The 22,881-nt window shown below is 39.4% G+C and overlaps 2 protein-coding genes across 2 annotated transcripts; one reads left to right on the plus strand and one right to left on the minus strand.

Annotated features, from left to right (window-relative positions):
• Nucleotides 1-1,142: 1,142 nt before the first annotated feature.
• Nucleotides 1,143-2,861, minus strand: LOC116130250 (stemmadenine O-acetyltransferase-like). Its single transcript, XM_031415995.1, has one exon. It carries the CDS (start codon nucleotides 2,799-2,801, stop codon nucleotides 1,494-1,496), a length of 1,308 nt encoding a protein of 435 aa, XP_031271855.1. The 5' UTR covers nucleotides 2,802-2,861; the 3' UTR covers nucleotides 1,143-1,493.
• Nucleotides 2,862-6,417: 3,556 nt separating this feature from the next.
• LOC116130204 lies at nucleotides 6,418-8,310 on the plus strand. The gene is made up of 2 exons (XM_031415941.1): nucleotides 6,418-7,499; nucleotides 7,602-8,310. The coding sequence occupies exons 1-2, from the start codon at nucleotides 6,418-6,420 to the stop codon at nucleotides 8,308-8,310; spliced, it is 1,791 nt and encodes a 596-aa protein (XP_031271801.1).
• Nucleotides 8,311-22,881: the final 14,571 nt, after the last annotated feature.

Here is a 22,881-nt window from a genome sequence, read left to right on the forward strand (position 1 = left end):
CCTTGACCAAGTCAAGGCCCGGTCCCCATATAAAAACATTGATTAACAGGAGAGTAGGAAGATAAGATTATTTCATAAAAGGATAACTAAAGAGTCCATATATAATATATTTAGAATAGGAAGGCTGGAAGAGGAAGATTATCTCCTTTGTTCTATTTCACCTTTTATAATTTTTCTCCCCTCTCTTAAAACAAAAACGTTTACTTTAAATAAAAGATTTTTTACATACATAAATATTTGATATATTTAAGACAAGTTTTTGGGAAACAAAATAGTGATACTTTGAAAGGATTTATCGGTTGTGTAAATTTCTTATTTTTATTCTTTTTTTCATGTGTTTAGATAGTCACCGCCAAAGATGTTTTCATTTTTCATGTTTTCAAATGACAAACATACTGAATACATTTCATTTTTCGTATTTTTAATCAGTTTTATATTTTAAAATACAAATAATGGTTCCATGAAATTCATAAATTGGCCAAATGGCTAGTTTATGCTTGAGATTATTGACATTAGCTTATGGAGGAATGAGAAGCAAGTCGAGCAGTTCTCGAACTACTTGAGCTCGGCTCGTGAAAAGCTCAAACTCGATTCGAAGTCAATTGAGTCGAGTTCGAGCTCAAGTTGCTCGTTTAAAGGGTCGAGTCGAGTTTGATTCAAGCGAAGCTCAACTCGATAGGCTCACGAGCCTCATTGTGCTTAGGGGGCTAAATTGCAAGCTTTGTAACTTTTTTTTTTTCAAGTTTTAAAATGACAAAACAATCCCCTTCTCACAATAACTCGAAGCTCGAGCTCGAACGAGCTCGAGTACCCCTCCATACTCGTGAGCTCGCCTCGAGTCCAAGTATTCAAGCTTGGACAGCTCGACTCGAACTCGAACTTGATACTGTTCATCATAAAACCGAGCTCGATGCCCAGATACTCGGCTCGGCTGCTTATTGTACAACCAAGCATTCGATAAAATGTCACATGCATAAGTAAAATATTTAGGTGATAAGTAGGAAAAACTAAGCCAAGCCGTTAAAAGGTGCTCTCATTAAACTAAAGATTAAGATAAATTGAACATGATAGGGATTATGAATTTAACGAATCATGTTACTCCTCTTATCTAGTGTAAGAATTTTTACTATTAGACTGTATGCTTAATTAAGATCTCTTTCTTTTCTTTTTCTTGGTTAAACTTCCTATCATTAGAACAAGAACCTTGTTCTACCAATTCATCTCCAAAATTACAAACACTCAAGTCTCAAATGGTATAATAAACCACCCAAAAAAAAAAAAAAAAGAGAAATTTTTTTTTTTTAATTAATTAACTTCATAAAGTTTGCACTTAAGACACAGAAGAATTTTCAAGCGCTTACTTATTATGAGTTAATGCAAATGGAAACAGAAAGATATATTAAACTGATGTTACTAATCCGACCTCCAAACACTTGCTGCTCGGGCAATAGCTCACTTATTGAATAATTGAAATGTCAAAGTGAAAGTGAATTTCATATTTTGGCTGGTTCGAAAGAAGCGTAAGCCTTGATGCCAGGATCTTGTTCGAATTTAATCATGTCTTCCTTTGACAAACCAACCCATGCGTCTATGCCATCACCATCAATGTTATCCGTGAGAATGGCAATGTTTTCGTTCCTGGCCGCAGAGCTTACCCACATCCACAAGGGCTTTCCCCACCCAAAATCTGTTTCATACCATGGAAGTCTGCACCATGAAGTTATAACAAACGACTTCATTTTTATATTATTCTTAGCCATTTCTTCTACCGGTAAACTTTTCACGAAATTCATGTACCCTCCAGATGCATGAAACTCTCTTACAAAATTATCATCCATCATCTTTATAGCTTCGTGAAGATCTCCCGCTATACTATTACTACCAACTCCGGTCTCCATGTTCGACCAATTTGCCATTGTCATTTGACTCACGCACCCCATACAATCCCCCGGTATTTCTGGCTTCATTCTGTTTCGCAGATTCACAGGAATGAATCCTACAAATTGTGCAGGGTCTTTAGTCATTGCTGTTATAGCATTCAACATAACCGCAGACACTGCCTCGAAACGTGATGGACGATCCACTGAGTCTGCAATTTTACCGATTTCTTCTTTTAGAGCGGCTATCTTAGCAGCTTCAAATGTAAACCTCTTTGATATAACGTTCGGGTCCGTCGATGCATATTGACCTTGGAAAAGACTACTCTTCCTTAATTCTACTAAATCCTGCGGAGGGAAGAAAGAAGTGCAATCAAAAATCACATTCTTAATTTCCTCATTGTTACTGGGATTAGCAACCTTAGCCCAGTTTTTAACAAAGTTTGCCGCAGCTGTTGCATCAGCAACCCTATGGTTAAACCCAACACCGATCGCAATACCACCGCAAGCAAAGTAATTGACCTGCACGCTTAGATTGACGGGATCACCAATTATCTTTTCATGTATCTTATATGGTAGCAGCTGTTTGATCACATCCTTCTCCGGTCGTTTAAGAATGTCAGACATCTGGCTGCTTACTTTGGTTTCAATGAAGAGGGCTCCATTATCGTTACAATCAACAGTATCATCATCTTTGACGCGCCCTGCGAAAGGGTAGTAGAGGGTCAATATTTTTGAGAGGGAGTTTTTGAGATGGCGAGAAGTTTCGGCGGTATCTTTGCCTGGTGAAGAGTAAAAGAGAATGATGGGGAAGTGAACTTCAGGACATAACTGATCTAGAACAGAAAGCTTATATTTTCTTAAATGGTCAGGGGTTGGAGAAGATGGTTTGATGGTTTCTCTAGAAATGGTTTGGATTTGCATGTTCTCTAAATTGCAAATTTTATTAGCAGATTTGGAGAAGTATGGTTTTACTGATTTTGTTTAATTCAGTACAAGTAACCGTATCACTCAAACACATATTTATATAGAGGATGAAGAAGATGGTTTGATGATCATATTGGGAAAGCAGGTTTTTGTATAACTAGTTAATTATAACGTTTTAATCATGTAAGATTTGAAAAATAACAAAAATAAACAGTTTTGAAAAGTACACCTCCAGTTAGAATAAAATCGTCTATATATGACTATATCTAGAAGATTATATAGTAGGAACAGTCAGTCAATTACATAAAATATATATAAATAAAAAGCTAAAGCTGTTATAAAGTAATTTTTTTAGTTAAATTAAGATTCTCTTTTATTTTCGAAGATATATAAAAGTCGAACCAAGAGAGAATAGGTGTACTCTAATCTTAGGGAATGTTAGGGAAGCTTCTTCATCAAATTAATTGTAAGGAGATACCAAGAAATTAAACTGATGAAGAAGTTAAGTGAAAGATGTGGTGGGTGAGGCTGGTGGCTCTTCAAGAAGAAGAAGAAGAAGGTTGATTACAGGATGGCCACAAAGTGGGTAGCTGGGGAACTTGAAAGAGATGGCTTAATGTTGAAGCTTTGATTGGCTCAATATTTTCATTAACAAATGGTTTTGTTTTGTTTTGTATTCATCAACATGATTCATGATGTAAACAATTTACATCAACTCAATTTCACTTTGGGCATTTCCCTTTTAGCCATTTAATTAATTAACCCTAAAGCATGCTTTGTTTGAGATTCTTGATTAGTCAAGTCAAGTTATTAAATTCAAAAATCTTGTAAAAGTTATTGGGGTCTTGCGATGATGTATGTATCATTAGTGACTGTGATGTTTAAGTGAAAATCTTCTAAAAAAAATATATAAATAAGTTTATAAATTGAGATTTCATACAACGTGAATGTAACAACTCCTGATTCTCTCGTCTTTTTATCTCTCTACTTTATATTACTTTCTCCCTTTTATTTATATTACTTTAGTTTTATAATATTACCAGGGACAATCCTTTTTTTTTTCTTTTTTGTGGTACCGGGATGTTTGAGACACTGAGGCAGTTTGCGTATAATTCAACTAATCTCCAAAGCCTATTGAACACCTTACAAACTCAATACAGGGGTTATTCATGGGTGGGTAATATTGCACATTTGGTTTTGTCAAATTTAATTCCATTAATTTAATAGTTAAATTTTCACTTAGTAATTTTATAATTAGTTTAATTTTTTTTTAAGAAAAATGTAATGTGTAATGAGTATATGCAACTATATTGTTTGAACAATGACTGGAGGTACGATTTATGATTTGAATAGTGATAAAAGAGTGAGTTATAACTCATAAGGAGTGTAAAAGAGGTTAAAGTTGGTTGTTGGTTGATGGCATATTATTATTATATGATGTTGGTGGTTGGTAGTTGGTTGTTGGTTGTTTCTCACAATCTTTTTCTTATGTTTTCCGCTAAAAAAATCGATCTCGTTACACTCACAGTTTTAAAAACCGATCTGGCTTGGCCGGTTGAATCGAGACGTGGAGCCTTCACTGAGCCAGGTTACCGATTTCCCTATTCACCAATTACCTTAGAATTTGGAGTGATGATCGGTGAACAATTGAAGGTCGGGATGTTGAAGCTTTTGAAGAGGAAGTGTTGATGAGTGCCATGGTGGACGGAAGTGATTTTTGGTGAGTGAATTGACTGGAAATCGAAAAAAACCAATGGCGACAACAACTGACTTTTGCTAGCGATTGGCGAGGTAAACGGGGGTAAGGTGAGATGGGTTTTGGTCAGGAGGCTGGGGGGAAGTATTTTCGTGATGATGGGGAGGGTTTTTTATGTCAGCGATGGTAAGATCTGGCCTAGGTTGTCGACGCTGGCTATGGTGGTTCCATTTCGGCCAAATCTTCAGTAGATTTTCTAGGGAATGGGCTTAATAGATGATTTGGATTGCGTTTGGTGTGTCGCCTCCATCAACCAATTGACAGCCGATTTGTATTTGGGGTGTGTTTGCTAAATTTTAAACTTGTACGGACTTAACTGTAATTTTTAGGGGTGTATTGGTTGAATTTTAAACTTTTTGAAACCCGGTTTGACCGGTCAACTCAGGACTTGGCAACTTTACTGGGTTTCACCCCGGATTGGTTATTAAAACATTGGTTACACTATCATCTATATGTACCTCTTAATTAATGTAATTAATATATAACACATTCTATTTTCCTTGTATATTATTATAAGTTTGACATCTATAAATTTCAAGAAAATACTTGTAAGATGTATATGTAAATTCTAAATTAAATAATTAAGAAGATAAACTAGTTTTAGGGGTAAATTTATCGGGTTAGTAAATCACTTCTGTAAAATTATTTATGGGTTTGCTCAGCACACGAGCTAATAATGTTCACTAAGATAGAATTCAGTTCAGAAAAAACAAAAAGTGAACAATAAAAAACATTGTGGAGTCTTTGTCTGTGCCTGTTTTGAAACTCACTAATCCTTGTAATTTCGGAAGGGGGATCACCTGATTATGACATCTTGTGACATCAAGATTATGAAAACAAAGAAGGGAGTGAAAGAGAAATTGGGGTTGGTAAAGAAGGGCTTGCGAAAGGAATTGGAATTAAGAGTTTCTTTGGGTAGTAAGAAACATAGGGGGGATGGTAAAATAATCGCAGATTGTGATGAAATTGAGGTTTTTGGTATGATGAATTCACTCACAGGGGGCAAGATTGAAATTAATCTTACTAATAATCATCGAACTGGAACATCCCATCTCAATATGGAATCAGTGGAATCCTTAAATGATACTAATGCAAGGAATGGAACTCGGGCTCTTCAACTAGCTCGAAGTTCGTCTTGCGCGGAGAAAGGAACAATGGTGAATGGTATTGGGAGGCAATCTCAAGTCGGTCATAGTTCTCCTTCTGAAAACGTTCCTCTGTTGGGAGCTAATGATTGTAGGAAAAACATGTCGCGAAGCCTTCCTCCACGGCGTGAAGGTCCAGTTAATGGTATGGTTCACTCCATTGTCACGAGATAAAAGGGAGAATCCTTGGTAGCGGCAGAAGGCAAGATGTCGACGGCCATTGTTGGTGTGTCGGTGGTTGATGGATGCAGAGGTTAGCCTCTTGGGCTGGATAAAGGGATGGAAGCTTTATAGGCCCGTTCTATTTCTAATGGGCTCCATAATCTCCTTGGAGGTAATGCTAATGATTTGGGTAATTTGCCTATGGAAGCTTCGAATGGGTTGAAAGGGGGGACTATTATAGAAACAAATACAATTCCTTATGGGCTGGATACTTCTCAAGTTGTGGTTGAACAGATTGAATTAGAGAAGGATATTGGGTTGGGTGCTACTTCCTTTAATGAGTTGAGTAATAGGGAGGGGTTGCCGACAATCAATTATTCCAATTCAAGGAGCAACCAAATGGCCATTTCTTTGGAAAATTTTCAAAAAGGTGGAAAGGCCTCTCATGTGGGGGGTTGTTGAAGAAAACCAAGTGGGGAGATTTATAGGCAATCAGCAACAAAGTTGAGTGTCAGTTGCTGGCGATCGGAATCAAAGAGTTAAAAGGTCGATGACGTATTTTAAGCCGTCTACAGATGCAACAAGAGTGACAACAATTTTCCCACCAATTTCAATTGCTATTGAGGGAAGAGAACACTGGGCAGATTGTTTAGTGGGCTCGTTTATAGATAATAAACCCCCCTTTCATATTGTTCAATCTTATGCGATGAAAATGTGGAGGAAATATGGGATCATTGAGGTGATGATGAATAATAAAGCATTCTTCTTTTTTAAATTCGAGAATGAATCTGATATGATTCAATGTTTGGAGGATGGTCCATGGCTCTTTCAAAACCGTCCAATTCTCCTTCAGAAATGGTGTCCAGCTACAGAACTTAGTAAAGAAGCTCCTCAGGTAATTTCACTATGGGTGAAATTGTTCAATGTTCCTTTGGAGTTTTGGAATAATGTTAGCCTGAGCTATATTACCAATGGAGTATGCAAGCCTCTAGGAATGGATAAGGTCACAGAGGACACTTGTAGATTGGGCTCTAGATGTATTGGTTATGCCAGAATTCTTGTGGAAGTTGAAGCTACTCATAAACTACCCGAAATGTTGAATGTTTGTACCCTGTGTGAGGAGACTGGTTTGACTAAGATGATGAGTGTTTGTGTTCATTATCAATGGCGACCTTCTCAGTGTGATCAGTGCTCTATTTTTAGTCATAAAGATGCAAATTGCCTACAACAGCCTAGGCATGAGGGTAGAGTTGAAAGTGGGGATTTGCATAAAGTGAAATTTGTGGATAATGAAAGGATCCAACTTGTTACTAGAAAAGGTAAAGGGACATCACAAAAGGGAGACATTTTAGGTGTTAATGGCTCCAAAAAGTCGCGCGAAGAAATTGCTCCGTGTAAGGCTAAATTGGCTAAAGAACAAAAAGTAAAGTCAACTATCAGTGTGAGTAATGTCTTCCAATGTCTAGCTACAACCCTAGAGATGAGACTAGATGAACCTCCCAGTCATCCTAAGAATACAGGGTCCTCGGCTATTGTTGAAGACAAGGAAATGGTTATGGAAGAAGAATCAGAGTTGGGCAATTCGGATATTGAATTGGATAATCCTTCAATGGTGGAATTCATTAAGGAAGGGTGACTTGGACCATCCATAGGGTACTGATGCAAGGGGAGGCAGGGGCAACTCCCCAGTATGTTCTTAATCTTTATGGTTAATATTGCTTGTTGGAATATTAGGGATCTTATCCAACCCCTAAAGCAAGCGGAGGTTCGTAATTTTGTGAAGGATCGTTGTATTTCTCTTTGTGCTTTACTTGAAACCAGAGTAACTTGCAATAATTGTTTACGTATCTTTGATAATACATTTAGAATATGGAATTGGGATTGCAATGCTGATCAAGGGAATCAGGGCTGCATGATTGTTATAAGATGGGATCCAGCTTTCTATAGTGTGGAAGTTCAAGAGAAAACTGACCAAGTTATGCATTGTCTCATCCGAGGGCTTACTAGTGATAATTCTTTTTTTTGCTCTGTCATCTATGTTGCCAAATACCATATTAATAGGAGGGAGCTTTGGCGTAATTTAGAGAATTTTAAGGAGAAAGTGTTAAATGATCCGTGGTTGTTAATGGGCGACTTCAATGTAACTCTGAATATAAGTGAAAGTCTGGGAGGAGTCTCTTATTTTACCACGAGCATGAAGGAATTTAGGGAATGTGTTGGTAATCTAGAGGTGGACGATATTAATAGAGATGAAATTTTGTATACGTGGAGTGGTAAACCCCATGGGGTTAATGGGGTTATGAAAAAGTTGGATAGGGTGATGGGTAATTCCCTTTTTATGGCTACTTTTTTGAGAGCTAATACATTCTTCTTTCCTCAAGGGATAAGTGATCACAACCTTGTTGTGACTGTTTTTCCCCAGCTCATGTCGAGTAAGCCTTGACCTTTCAAAATTTTCAACTATTTGGTGTACAAGGAGGATTTTAGACCATTGGTTCAATAAGTTTGGGATACTCGTATACCTGGATTCCCATTATTCTCGGTGGTGTAGAAGCTGAAAGCCCTCAAATCTTACTTTAGAGTCCTTAATATGAAGCAAGTTAATCTCACTCAAAAGGTGGTAGTGCTTAGGACAGAGGTTGAAAATATTCATAGTGTCCTTGATGTTAACCCTCATAATAAAGAATTAAGGGAACAAGAAGTAGTCTTTTCAGGGACGTTTAGGGAAGCATTGTTGGATGAGGAAAGGCTTTTGAAACAGAAGTCCAAGATTCACTAGTTAAGTGTTGGGGATCAGAATACTGGGTTCTTTCATAAATCTCTGAAATCTTCTCTGAATGGCAGGCGAATAGAGAGAATATCTCTTGATTCGAATGAAATTGTGGAAGTTCAAGCTATGGCTAAAGCTTTTGTGGATTGTTACCAGAATCTCCCCGGCATAGCTCCCTTGGTCTCAAGTATGGAAGGCTTTAATAGTTTGTTCCAGTCCAAAGTATCTTAGGTGAATTGCGTGAACATGATAGTGAGGTTAGTAAACAAGAAATTAAAAGTGTTATTTTTATATCAGGGATGACAAAGCTCCGGGTCTAGATGGGTACTCCTCAAAATTCTTCAAAATAGCTTGGAGTATTATGGGGGATGAAGTGTCAAAGGCAATTATTGACTTCTTCAACAATGGTAAACTTTTGAGGGAGGTGAACTCTACGATGATAACGTTTGTTCCAAAGTTGGATGTGCCACAAAAAGTGGGTGATTTCCGACCAATATCCTGCTGTAATGTGCTCTACAAAGCCATTTCCAAAATTATAGCTAACCGAGTGAAAGGGTGCTTAGGAGACCTTGTGGAAGTGAATCAATCAGCCTTTATTCCAGGCAGGCGTATAAGTGACAATATTTTGTTAGCTCAAGAGTTATTTAAGAACTACCACCGTAGTACTAGAGCTGCTAGATGTGCTTTTAAAGTGGATATACAAAAAGCTTATGATAGTGTTGATTGGGGCTTCTTGATCCAAACCCTGAAATATTTTGGCTTCTCTCGGAAAAAATGATAGGATGGATCAAAGAATGTGTTACCACTCCTTCTTTTTTGGTGGATATAAATGGGGAACATCATGGGTTCTTTCAAGGAAAAGAGGATTGAGGCAAGGGGACCCCTTTTCCCCTCACTTATTTACGTTGGTAATGCAGGTTTTATCTCTCATTATCCGTCATAAAATTTGGGAAAGAGGGGTTTCAAATACCATTTCTATTGTGATAAACTTGTGATAAGTCATCTTTGCTTTACGGATGACTTATTCCTCTTTTGCCATAGGGACCCTTTCTCGGTTCAAGTATTGAGAGACACCCTTAAAGAGTTTTCTGAAGTATCTGGCATGGTTCCAAACATTGCCAAAAGTTCGTCATTTTTCTATAATGTGAAAGATGAGCACCGAGCTGTTATTAGCAATATTATGGGCTTTGATAAGGAAAACTGCCTATCAGATATCTTGGTGTCCCCCTTATTACCACCAAATTATTTCATAGAGATTGTTTGCGCTTGATTGATAAGGTGGAGCAATGGCTGAAGTCATGGAAAAATCAAAGTTTATCTTATACTGGTAGGCTATAGTTAATTATCTCGATGCTCTCTTCTATTCATATTTATTGGGCTTCTGTCTTCATTCTTCCTGGCTCAGTTATCCAGACAATAGAAAAACTTTTGTGCTCGTTTCTTTGGTCTGGCAATGACATGAGCAAAGGGAAGGTAAGGGTTGCATGGAAAGAAGTTTGTATTCCTAAAAATAAGGGCGGTCTAAGAATTCGGTCTCTCAGAAGTAAGAACATTGTGTTGATGTTGTACCACCTTTGGAGTATATTGTCAGGAAGGGGCTCCTTATGGGTCAAATGGATCCATACTTACAGGTTGAAGGGGAGGAGTTTTTGGAATATCAATGTTGCATGGGATGCTAGTTGGTGTTGGCGTAAATTATTGAAATGAGGGAACAAGTTAGAAAGCATATTCAGACTACTCTTGATAATGGACAGGATACTTTTTTGTGGTTTGATAATTGGCACCCGCAGGGACCCCTTGACGAGATTGTTCCTTCACAGATCTTCTACCTTTCAAGCTTGGGGCATAATGCCCGAGTGAGTGACATTTTTAGAAATGGGTTGTGGGAGTGACCTGAAATTCTTGGGGAAGAATATCCAGTGGTAACCAATCACACACCTCTTATCTTCACGGTTGGCATAAGGGACACCCTATATTGGCAGCCGGCAGGATAAAAATGGAAAAAGGGTCCAATTCTCCATTAGACAAGTTTGGAAAGACCTTTACATGGAAAATGGGCCTGCCCCTTGGTATTCTTTAATTTGGAATGGCACTTGTATACCCCGCCATTCTTTTATTACCTGGCTTGCCATTAACCAAAAACTTCTAACGCAGGATAGAATGCAAAGATGGATGAATTCAGCAGAACTTTGTTGTAGACTCTGCAATGGCCCCATGGATTCGCATGAACACCTATTTTTTTATTTCCCTTACTCCTAAAAAGTGTGGAAGATTGTTCAAATTAAGGGGCAGTTTTGACCACCACCAGGGGAATGGATTGACATTGTAAACTGGTTTACAGCTAAATTTAGAGGTAAAAAGGTTCAAAATGTTGTCTGTAAATTGTTATTTAGTGCTGTGGTGTACTTCTTATGGCAGGAGCGAAAATTTCGATTATTCAAAAACACGTGGAGAAGTACAGATATGCCAGAAATTCTGTTGTTTGGGGAGGTCAGACTCATACTGCATTCTTTGAAGTTCAAAGATAGAAGAGTCCATAAAGTTGAGAAAGAATGGAATCTTCCTAAGGATTACATAAAAACTAGCACACCCTAACTTGTTTTACCATTCCTTTTTATGAGGCCTTTTTATGGGAGTGTGAGGAGTTTGGATTTTTATTGGTGTTGCCCTTCTTGGCTAAGGAATCTGGAACTTTGATTTGTGTTTTGGATGAAAGGAAGATTTTTGTTTATGCTCGGCAGGATGCCCCATTCTTTTTTTATGTATGCCCCTTGTATCTCTTGTTTCTTTTGGTTGATGTTGCTACTGCCACCCATCATGGCCTTTGGATCAATCTTTATTTGGACATGCTGCTGCCCATGTTCGAGGACTATTATCTTTTTTGCTGGTGTTAGGAATTGTTTGTGGGCTAATGAGTAGCTCTCGGTTAGCTTCATAGGGATTTCCAAAGAGAGACCAAATATTACTTAGTTTGGCCTCAGGACAATTGGCTGATTCTTTGGTTTGTGGTATGTAGTGACGTTGCTGCTAGTATATGGGTTTGGACCTTTTTGTGGATGTGGCTTTTAGAGAGAGACCTTCTGTTTGTGGCCATTATCTCCCCGATGACAGGTGTGCATGTTGTTGCTGATATGTGGACTGGTTACAAGGTTTGGGGCTACACTTTTTGATACAAGGCCTGCCTTTTTTTGTGTTACTGGTTTGCTGTTTTAGACCTCCTTCAGGTTAGATCACGGGTAGTCAGGATTGTAAATGATGTTGTTTCTTTTTTGCATATGTTGTACTTTTTGGTTCCCGGGAATATCCAGGACGCATAATCTTTTATAGAGACTCTCTTTGGGGTCTCATTCATTTTTTTTTTCTTAATACTATTTCCATTTACCCAAAAAAAAAATGTTCACTAAAATAATTTAGTGGGGATGGAAAATCACTTCCGTAAAACACTTTTGTAAAGAATTGTAACTAGAGTAGCATAGAAATACAATTATAAAGCACTTTATGACCTTCCAACGGCAATCTATATATTTATATAATGTTGAAGCAGACTGCTTCTTCTGACGCCACATAGGATTGATATCTGATCGCCATGTAGGATGTCATTAATTGGCCACGTGTTTGCTGTTTATTGGGCTTGTTATAATAGGGATTATTCACATGCATTCAATTAATGTATTCAATACAAATCTTTCACATTCCTCTTTTAATTTGATAAATTACTAATGATTCGCTTGTGTGTTATTGATTTCCATGAATATTAAGAGATTGCTATAATAGAAATTATTCACATGCATTCAATTAATGTATTCAATACAAATCTTTTACATTCCCCTTTTAATTTGATAAAGATACAATATATCTTTTCACATTCATGAAATTCAATAATACACTTTATTAATCCATTAATATTCAATGTTCATTCATGCATATTAATTATTATTATTAATTAATATTAATATTAATATTTTTGTACCCCTTCACATTCAATTAAACAAAAATATCAAACATAACAACGAAAAATGTTTTTTTATAAAATGTATTATCATTTAACATTTAATATAAATCTGAAAATTTTAAACTCATCCAATAACAATAAAACATTTAAATCAAAATAACCATAACTAATAACATGCAAACACTTACTAAAAAATGTCAAAAGTCATATTAATTAGCAATAATCCAATTACATTGAACATAACACGAACAGTTGTTGTCATATAATATTACTTAATGACATCTNGACAAGGCCTTGGTAAATATATCAGCAACTTGATCTTCGGTTCTACAGTAAGCTAAACATACTTCTCCTTCCTTTTGTATTTCCCTTAGGAAATATAATTTGATTTTAAAATGCTTTGTCCTGCCATGAAAGACAGGATTATTTGAAATGGAAATTACTGCCTTGTTGTCAACCAAAATCTTTGTGCCTTCGTTCTGCTCCATATGTAGATCAATTAGCACCTTCCTAAACCAAAGAGCTTGATTGACAGCTGCTGTAGTAGCCACAAACTCAGCTTCTGTAGTACTTTGAGCAACCAAATCTTGCTTCTTAGAGCACCATGAGAACACCCTTGAACCAAAACTAAAACAAAATCCAGTTGTGCTCCTCATATCATCAATTGAACCTGCCCAGTCACTATCTGAGAAGCCATGAAATTCAAGGACTGAACACTGTGAGAACTTAACACCATAGTTGGCAGTGCCCTTCACATATCTGAAAACTCTCTTTGCTACTTGAAGATGCACTTCACTAGCACAGTGCATAAATCTTGAGAGCATACTCACAGCATATAAGATATCAGGCCTGGTTGCTGTGAGATAGATCAGACAGCCTATTAAGCTTCGATATAACCCTTCATCAACTTTGTTAGACCCATCATCCTTGCTGAACTTCTCCTTGTGCTGACAAATAAAAATGTCTTGTTGCCTTTGCCTCACCTCTATTCCAAGAAAATAAGACATCAAGCCCAGATCAGTCATTTCAAACACCTTGAACATTTCTGTCTTGAAGTCTTTAATAAGCTTTTCATTTCCTCCTGTGATAAGCAAATCGTTAACATAAACAGATACAATAATTAAGTCAGAATCCACCTTTCTCACATACAAAGTGGCTTCACTATGGCTCTTATCAAAGCCTAGGCTTAACAAGTGATCATTAATTTGGCTGTACCAGGCTCTTGGTGCCTGCTTAAGACCATACAAAGCCTTCCTTAGTAGATACACCTTGTCCTCGTGACCTTTCACAACAAATCCCTCTAGTTGCTCAAAATAAATCTCCTCCTGCAAGAAACCATTTAAGAATGCTGACTTTACATCCAATTGATACACTTTCCAACCCCTTTGTGCAGCTAATGCCAGTAACATTCTGATGGTATCTAACCTTGCAATGGGTGCAAAAGTCTTTGAGAAGTCCACGCCAAACACTTGAGCATACCCTTTAACAACAAGTCTTGCTTTATACTTGTTGACTGAACCATCTGAGTTGTATTTGGTTCTAAACACCCATTTAACTCCAATAATTTTCCTATCTTGGGGTTTATCAACAAGCTCCCAAGTATGGTTTTTCTCAATCATTCTCATTTCTTCCTTCATGGCTTCCACCCATCTTTGGTGCTTCTCAGCATCTTTGTACTCTGTAGGCTCCATCACAGCAACATTACATTTTTGATAGATGTCTGAGAGATATCTAGTTCCTCTTACAGGTGGATCATCTATGTTGCTGTCATGAGTACATAGAATTTCTGAACTTTGCTCCTCCTTGGTTTGATCCCAATTCCATTGTTCATCTTCCATGAACACAACATCTCTGCTGGTCAGAATTTTTCCAGTTTGTGGTTGGAAAATCCTGTAAGCTTTAGAAGAGCTGCTATAACCAATAAACATTCCAGGCTCTGCCCTTTTATCAAGCTTGTCCCTCTTCACTTGAGGAACATGTGAAAAGCACAAACAACCGAATATTTTTAGATTCAATAAGGAGGGTTTAATCCATACCAGACTTGAAAAGGAGTTTTATTTTCCAAAGCCCTTGTTGGCAGCCTGTTTAAGAGGAAAACAGCAATACTAGCAGCCTCTGCCCAAAAATTTTTAGGCATTCCCTTCTCATGCAACATGCACCTTGTCATTTCCATGATCGATCTATTTTTTCTTTCACTTACTCCATTTTGTTGTGGAGTACAGGGGGTTGTCAGTTGGTGTTCAATGCCTGTTTCTTCACAAAATTGATTGAATTGAGTTAAAGTGTACTCCTTCCCATTGTCTGACCTTAATATTTGCATCTTGTAGTCACTTTGGTTCTCCACAAAAGCCTTGTATCTCCAGAACACTCGAGCCAATTCAGACTTGAACCTTAAAAAATAAATCCAACACATTCTTGTCAGATCATCTATAAAAACAATATAATACCTGCTTCCTTTAAGTGATGGAGTCTTCAGTGGTCCTCCAAGGTCAGTATGCACAAGTTACAACTTCTGTGAGGCTCTCCAAGATTTCTAAGGGAATGGCAACCTATTTTGCTTGCCATATTCACAAGCTTTGCAGCTTGGTAAGTGATTTTCCAGTGGAGGTAGGCCCTGTAACAACTCATGCTTCTACATAAACAAGAGTGCTTGATGGTGAAAATGGCCCAATCTCTTATGCCATGTCACTACATTGTTTAACGAAATTTGATATGCAGCTTGTTCCTCTTCCATGAGATCTAGTGAAAAGCACTTGCCTCTCATCTTTATAGTAAACACCTCCTAATCCTCCGCATCTTTAATGATACACCTCTTGTTCTCGAAAAACACCTTAAACCCTTTCTCAAGAAGCTATCCAACACTTAGCAAATTTTGGTCAATCCTAGGTACATATAAAACATCATTAATTAGTTTAGTACCTGTGACACTTTCAATAGCTATGGTCCCTCGACCTTTAACTTCAACATACTCTCCATTGTCGACTTTGACTTTGGAGAAGATAGACTTATCCAACACCTTGAAGAGCTCTTGATCATTCGTCATGTGGTTTGTACAACCACTATCTATAAGCCAAGCCTCACTCAAGCTACTACTTGCATAATAAGATGCAACAAACAGTTGCTCTTCTTCCTCTTGAACCACAGCCTTAGCCTCATCTTCCTGCCGGTTACTTCTGCTCTTGCAAATTCTTTCCACATGGCCCATTTGATTGCATCTATTGCATTTAACATCAGGCCTACTCCAGCACCTGTTCTAAGAGTGATTAGTCCTTCCATAGTGAGGACATGAAGGAAACCTTCCAGCATTACTGTTGTTGTTTTGAGCACCTGCATTCCCATTACTGCTGCTGGCTCCAGCACCTTTGTGTTTCCTCCATTATGTCTTCTTGTCTTTACCACCTTTATAGATTTGCAACTTTGCTTGTAAAGCACCTTCAACAGACCCCTCCTCTCTAATTTGTCTCCTTTGTTCTTGTGCTTGCAAAGCATTTAAAAGTTCTACCAATGAGATCTCTGCAAGATCTCTAGACTTCTCCAAAGCAGATATCTTGGCTTCAAACTTCTAAGGTCACCATAATTTTCTCCACAATCCTTTTGTCAGAAAATTGCTCTCCAAGAAGCCTCACTCGGTTAACAATGCTCAAAAGCCTGTCTGAATACTCCTTGACAATCTCAGACTCTTTCATCTTCTGGAGCTCAAATTCCCTTCTGAGATATAACACCTGCATATTTCTTGTTCTCGCGTTGCCTTGAAACTCCTCCCTAAGATACTGCCAGATTTCAAAAGTTGACTCCAAGTTCATGATCTTAGTAAATAAGGCTTCAGACACTGCTAAATGGAGGCATGATTTGGCCTTGAACTTCTTAGTTCTTCTCTCCTTGTGAACCTTAATTTGCTGCACAGTGGGATTGTCAGGTAATGGGTCAATTTCGTAGTCCTCCTCGATTGCCTCACGAGTGCTAGCTAAACTGCCCAAAAGCCTACTGACTGGCTTGACTTCCTACTTCCGAACCGTACGCTTCCTTCTTGCGCCTAGAAGTCAACCGTGCTTTCCGGAAAGACGGAACTAGAAGGATTGAGTTTATTGATCCTTTCCCCCTTCACTTACGGAACTGTCCTTACTTGACTTCACTTTCTCTCTGCGATACCCAAGCGCCTTTACTGGAACTGGAAGGTTGGATATTCTCTTCGGCGACCAAGAACAGAACGGAAAGACTGAACCTAAAGCCCGAAAAACGAACAGGAAAGATTATCTGCGACACTAGCCCTTCAGCCTAAACCGCCCAAGAACATAAAGAAAAACTATCTGATCTACCGGAGTCACCGATGGAACGAAAGACAAAGATAGAATGTCTGTATCTCCAAAGCCGCTTGACTTGCTTAGTAATGAAAGAGTGCGAGCTAATAGAAGGATTTGACTCTGATCAAAGCAACCAGAAGCAAGGGAAGATTCTTTTATCCACTAAACTAGCCTCCTGGATCAGTAATTGCAGGCTGGCTTATGGATAGGGAGCTAACGCTTCCTGCCTTGCCTCTCCTCCAATGGTAGTGAACCGTATTCGTGCCCCTTATTTTAAGATAACAGATATGCCCAATAAAGATATGACCAATCGTAACGGACTTTCAGATTCGCCTTCTCCTTCTCCTCTTAAGCTAGCCCTTACTTCCTAGCCTACCTCTTTGTTTGCCAGACAGTCCATTCTGGAAATCCGCGAAGAAGACTTACCTAAAATATATGATCCTTTCTTGCATGGACCTTATCGTGGAAGAATCAAAAATGGATTTTCACCTGTAATCTTAAATGAAACTTATATAAAAAATAACATAGGAACGATTTGGATAAATAAGATTCATGGTCTACTTCTTACTAATGATTATTACGAATTTGAACAGACAATAGTACCAGTAATATCATTAAAAGAAGGGCTGAAATTCGCTAATTCATTCGGATCGGGAAGAAGATGGCTTCTTATTTGAACTAGAACATAGTAAAAAGCTATTTGGCTGCTTAGTTGTAGGAGTACTTTCCCTCCTCCTCTATCCTTCCTTAAGCTTCCGAATGGGGAGAATATTGACGGCTGCACCATTATCCACCAATACCCTTGATAGAGGCACCCCATCCATGTGGACTCGGATGTACAATGGTTTTCTAAATATCTCGTCTGGAGGCTTTTCAAAGATGACTTTAGGGATTGGTCCAGTGGGTGGCCTCTGGGTGATAGGGCTGTCTCCCTTCAGAATGGTCACCGTAGGACCACCTTTCCTCCAGACCATCCTAGCAGGCTCGGCTTCCTGCACTGTCTCCGCACAGATTACTGCCAGAGGAGGAGTACCGTTATCCAGAGGATCATCCTCCACTCCACACTAGTCTGCTCTTCCTTAGGGCCAAAGGCATATGTAAGGATTAACACCAACCATCCCACAGTCCAAACGGGTTGGCCTTATTTCCCCAAAGTAAATGGAAACGGGTCTTCTCCGCTCACTTCCTTGGTCTTGACTGGTCTTTTCCTCTGGAGACTTTTGAAAAGTTCCTCCGGTAGGAAGGTCTTTAGAAAGATCTTTGTCTACTGCCTCTTCGACCATAGCTTTCTACAGCTTTCGATCAAAGTGTCCAGCTAGAAAATAGGAAGCGACCCGTGTGAACGAATCTGATGCTTCAAGCTTTGAAGGAAGAAGTCTTCGCCTATCAACTTTCATTCCCAAGGAAGTCTGATCCTGCTCTTCTCCCTCTTTGAAACTGGCTAATCAAAGGGGGGGTATGTTAGTCAAATAGAGGGGTCTCACGAGAGCGTAGTCCACGGCTGTAGCCTTAAGCGTCTAAGAGCTGTCATTCTTGTATTGGGCGAACTATAGTGTTAAATAGCGCCGTTTAGTGGCGTGCAGGGAATAGTCGTCTTGTTGCTGGTAGGTGCGACTATGTGAGTTGACAACAATACACTGCGGTATGTGTGAGTCAAGATTTTCCTTAGTGATGCGAAGGAGCAATTGGAGTTACTTCAGACTGGCTTCCTCCCATATACCCCCGCTAACTGTGCTTGCTTATGCTTGTTTTGAGTACGCTTGACTTTGTCTGGGTTCGTCTAGCTTTGCATTGCTTGCCTTGGACTCAGCCCAGCTTTGCATCCCCTCTTTAAAGCTCCTTTCACCCTGGTCCCATTTTTGTCATTTACTGAGCCTTTTTGATAAATGTAAATACTATCTCGGTATATGAGATAGAAAGTCTTTCGGTTTCAAATGTCCTTTTCGAGTTCAATCGTCGTTTTAATTCAATTGCTGCTAAGCGCTATATTCGCATGACTGAATCGAATTGCGAATGCTTTCTCAGGAGTGAGATCTTGTTTTAATCATTTTTCGAATGAAATGAGTTAGGCGGCAAAGCAACTAAGTTAAGGGCAAGCGGAGGCAGCTTCTTCGTGCTATGCTATAAGTGGGCGGCTTGCCCCTAGACCATAGAATAGAGCCAACGGTGCTGCTTCGGACTAGTGAAGGTTCGACTCCGTTCGGGTGGTTTAAAACCTTTCTACCACGGAAAGACCCAGGACAAAGGTAAAGAAAGAACATAGAAGGACCTAGACTAGACCCACCTATAGAGTATAAAAAATCAGAAGCGATAGAGATAAAGCCTGCCAGTAGTAAAGCAAGCGAAGGTTCTGTAAGACCCGTCACCTTACCTTCTCGACTCCCCAACCCTCCGTCCTGTTACCTCTGTCCCTCTATCATTCTCCTCTACTTACTATTTCTATTTATCTAATCTTACTGGAATTGGAGTAGCAAGCAACCGTCCCCTTCAACTGGCACAACACAAGTAATAGGAAAGAAAGCAGGCACAAAAGGAAAGAGGCAAGTCACCGTAGCCACTTTCGGTTTAGATGCAAGAAAATGTCTGTTGGGTATTGGTACTCTAGAAAAACTTTTACCTACCGGGGAACACCACTACCTCGAGTAGCTTTCTTTACCTATAGACACGGCGCTTTCTCGACCTACGGAAAAGCATGGATAAAGTAGTCATTATCTCAATCATTTCTGGGAGAATCTAAGATGCGGGGTCACAATTACCCATTTCGTCATCCTTCAGACCGCCATAGTAGCCACCATCCTTTTCGAGGGTCTACTTTCTGATTGAAAGCTGCAACTATAGGGGGACCGACATAAGTAAGAGCAAGAGTTGGTGGATCACGGCTACCTAGCATCATGGCTACCAGCACCACCAGCATCCGTAATTCCAATAGCTGTTGCAGATCGAGATGCAGTAACTGTTCAATAGCTCACGCCGGGGGTGTATCCGTAACACATCTCATATCCAACTGTTCAGGCGCAATAGTTGATCCCGCGTGCGCTAATTGACCAACACTGATCGATGGTCCTTTCGGAGAGGCGGAGCCAGAGCCATTCTCTTCATGGTAGCCTGCGACTGCTTCATATTCTTATTAATTTATCCGAGAAAGCCATTTGATCTGGAGGTATAGGAGCAGGCTTTCGCAACTCCTTAGTTGGCTCAAAATAGAATGAATTTTGAATCTGCATAGAATGCTTCTGTCGTCGTGAAAGGCTTGGTATTTGAAAAGATCCTCTTGGTTTCTCCTTCGGGAGTCTTTTACTTAAAAACACTGATGCCATGTAGAGGGCACCACTTTGTGCCGTGCAGCCAAGCCAAGGACGTCCCAAAAGAAGATTGGTTGAGGTGATAGCATCGATGAAGTGAAATGTGACATAAGTGTCATATCTTCGATCATTAACGTAATCGGTGGTGCCGAGGGCTTGTGACCGATTGGTCGGACTGAGATCATGTATAGTATATCCCAACTTCAGCAGCATCTTCAAAGGGATGATGTTTACGCAGACCTGCAGTCTAACATGATTCTGGGTACAGGTATGTCTTCAAATCAAGACTTCCAACTCAACAAGGGCCGGTTTTGCAACTTGTCCCAGCCAGCAACAAGTCTTCATCTGAAAATTTATAGAACAGCATTGAGCCGTCGATGTGTCGATTTTGCGCATGGCTTTCCTCGCCTTTCTAAGATTTCAGATAGACACAATGCGTGTACACGCTTAGCAAGGAGGGTCTTTTCTTCAGATGGGCCATGACATTGTATTGATTTATCAGGAGAAGCTGTTGGTTAGGTGGAGCTTGGGATGCCCCACTGAAGGTGCTGGAGGCTGTACGTCAGGTAATGAGTACCCGACCTTAGAGTTAGATGTTGACATAAACAGGCTCCTCCGGGAAGTAGATCATTTAAAAACACTGAGGTGAGAATAAAGAATGATTTGACTTGACCTACGGACTTTTCAAACCAAAACCTTTTCTTTCTTGTTATCATGTGACATAAAAGAAAGATTAGATTTCCCGTAGGCCAAGACTTCATTATTACTTTTGACCTATATGAGATCAAAAATAGTCATGATTGCAAACTCTCTTATAAGGGAATCTTCATTTATTACTTTTGACCCTATAGAGATCAAAAAGAAATGATTTGAATTGACCTACGGACTCTTCAAAACTCCTTTCTTTTATTAAAAAATAAGGTTTGTAAATGATCTAAATGATTGAGTTTTAGACTCCCTAAAGCCCTAAAGGAAAAGCGACGATGAGTTTCTTTTTGTTACAAATGCCAGAGGGGAGAAAGCCAAAGCCGTAGGCGAGTCCCGTTGACGACACTGAGACAAGGGCCGTGGTGTGCGCTGACGGATCATGAATGCGGTATATGACGATTGAAGTGAAATTGGATAGTTCCATTGTCTGGTCTCTCAAAGGAAGAAAGATGGCAAACAAAGGAATCTAGGATGAGTAGTTCCTCTGAAGGGCCCCTGGTCAGGGAGAGCAAACTGGAGTTGTTGATTCAGACTACCACGTGGGTATTGCTATGACTCACTTGGGACATTCCATCTTGATACAGCGGGCTGCTACAAAGCGGAAAGTAATTCTTTTTTGAGTCATTCCGATGGACTCGTCACCTAAGCCGGAAAGAGTAAGATTTAGATCGCCGAATTCATGGGACTTGGGACTTCGAGAGACTTAACTTCTCGCTGGGGCGGAAGCTTGAGTAAAGGGCATTTACAGACCGACCCTACCAGTTCGACAAATGAACAGAAAGAAAATCTTTATTATAATAATAAAGTTTCATCTGACCCTTTCTCACAAGTCAGTAATTCCACCTTCCCAGTTCCTGGGCTGGGAACAAGAGAATCGCTAACAACCAGAAAGAGGTAACTCGGGCTTTTTACTCTAGTCGCTTTGGTAAGCTATTGCCTTACCAACTAACTAATCAAAGAATAGTCACCCGGGCGGATTCCTCCTTTTACTCCTCAAACGAAGATCGACATAAATCTGTCGTACTATCCGCTTCCTTTTTTTTCTCTTTCTCTTAGGCACTCATACTAGCGTCCCACCGGGATGTTCAAGACAAGGTGGATTACTAAGAATGATCCTCGGTAGACTAAAAAAGCTGTTCCAACTAAATGGAATAAGAAGATGTACTTACTACTAGATTCCTTCGAACCCGAGTTTTTGGTGGAGTGAACTGAAACCTCATGTCGGGTTGCAAGGGTTGGACCTTCTTTTGGTTCTATATTTGTACAAGGAAGCTGCGATCCCTCTATTGAAAGGGTTGGAGCGATGGTAGGTGTCTTAGAGAGAGGGAATTGGGATTTCATCTAATCATCTTGCTACTTAGGATTCTTCGTGAAATAATAGTTAAGGTGGTAAAGCTAAAAAAGAGAGTGGAAAGCGCTGAGATGGAAAGGAAAGCTGAAGACAGCACAGAATAGAGATTAGGAAAAAAAGATGGTTTTTTACAGGAACTTCTCCACTCAATTATCGTTATCGGGATTTGAACTTCTTCTATGCTACTACCATAGGATCGACTAACGAGCGGAGGGGTATAGCTATAAGCAATGTGTGGTAACCCTCATCCACGAGATATGGTGACCCGAGAACAAGGAAAGCGGCTAATCTACTTATAATCTACTTATTGGAAAGGAGGATACTGACTTAGTTTTTTTTCTTCTCGATGCTTTGAATAGCGTAGTAAAGTGACCCTATTGATGAAGAACTACTATTGCTTGCTAGCTAGGTATGAGATTTGATCCTAGTTGATTGTATTTCACTTCGTTCCTTTTCTCTTGGGCATCTCACTTGGTATGCCACGGCATTCTTTCGATCTTTACCACGGAGCGGTACACTGAAGACCAAAAAAATACCTTTCTCTTCTGATAACCAATTAGAAAACCTTTCGGTTTGCTACTAAAATCACTTCCCACTACTCTAAGGGACTGATTGAGCGATAAAAGAAGA

Source organism: Pistacia vera, unplaced genomic scaffold (assembly GCF_008641045.1).
Source record: "Pistacia vera cultivar Batoury unplaced genomic scaffold, PisVer_v2 Contig218, whole genome shotgun sequence".
Taxonomy (NCBI): Eukaryota; Viridiplantae; Streptophyta; class Magnoliopsida; order Sapindales; family Anacardiaceae; genus Pistacia; species Pistacia vera.

Coding starts and splice junctions, on each gene's coding strand:
- LOC116130250 (XM_031415995.1), bottom strand. CDS start 2,801: ATGCAAATCCAAACCATTTCTAGAGAAACCATCAAACCATCTTCTCCA.
- LOC116130204 (XM_031415941.1), top strand. CDS start 6,418: ATGACGTATTTTAAGCCGTCTACAGATGCAACAAGAGTGACAACAATT. Junction 7,500..7,601: donor GTGGAATTCATTAAGGAAGG/GTGACTTGGACC, acceptor TTGGAATATTAG/GGATCTTATCCAACCCCTAA.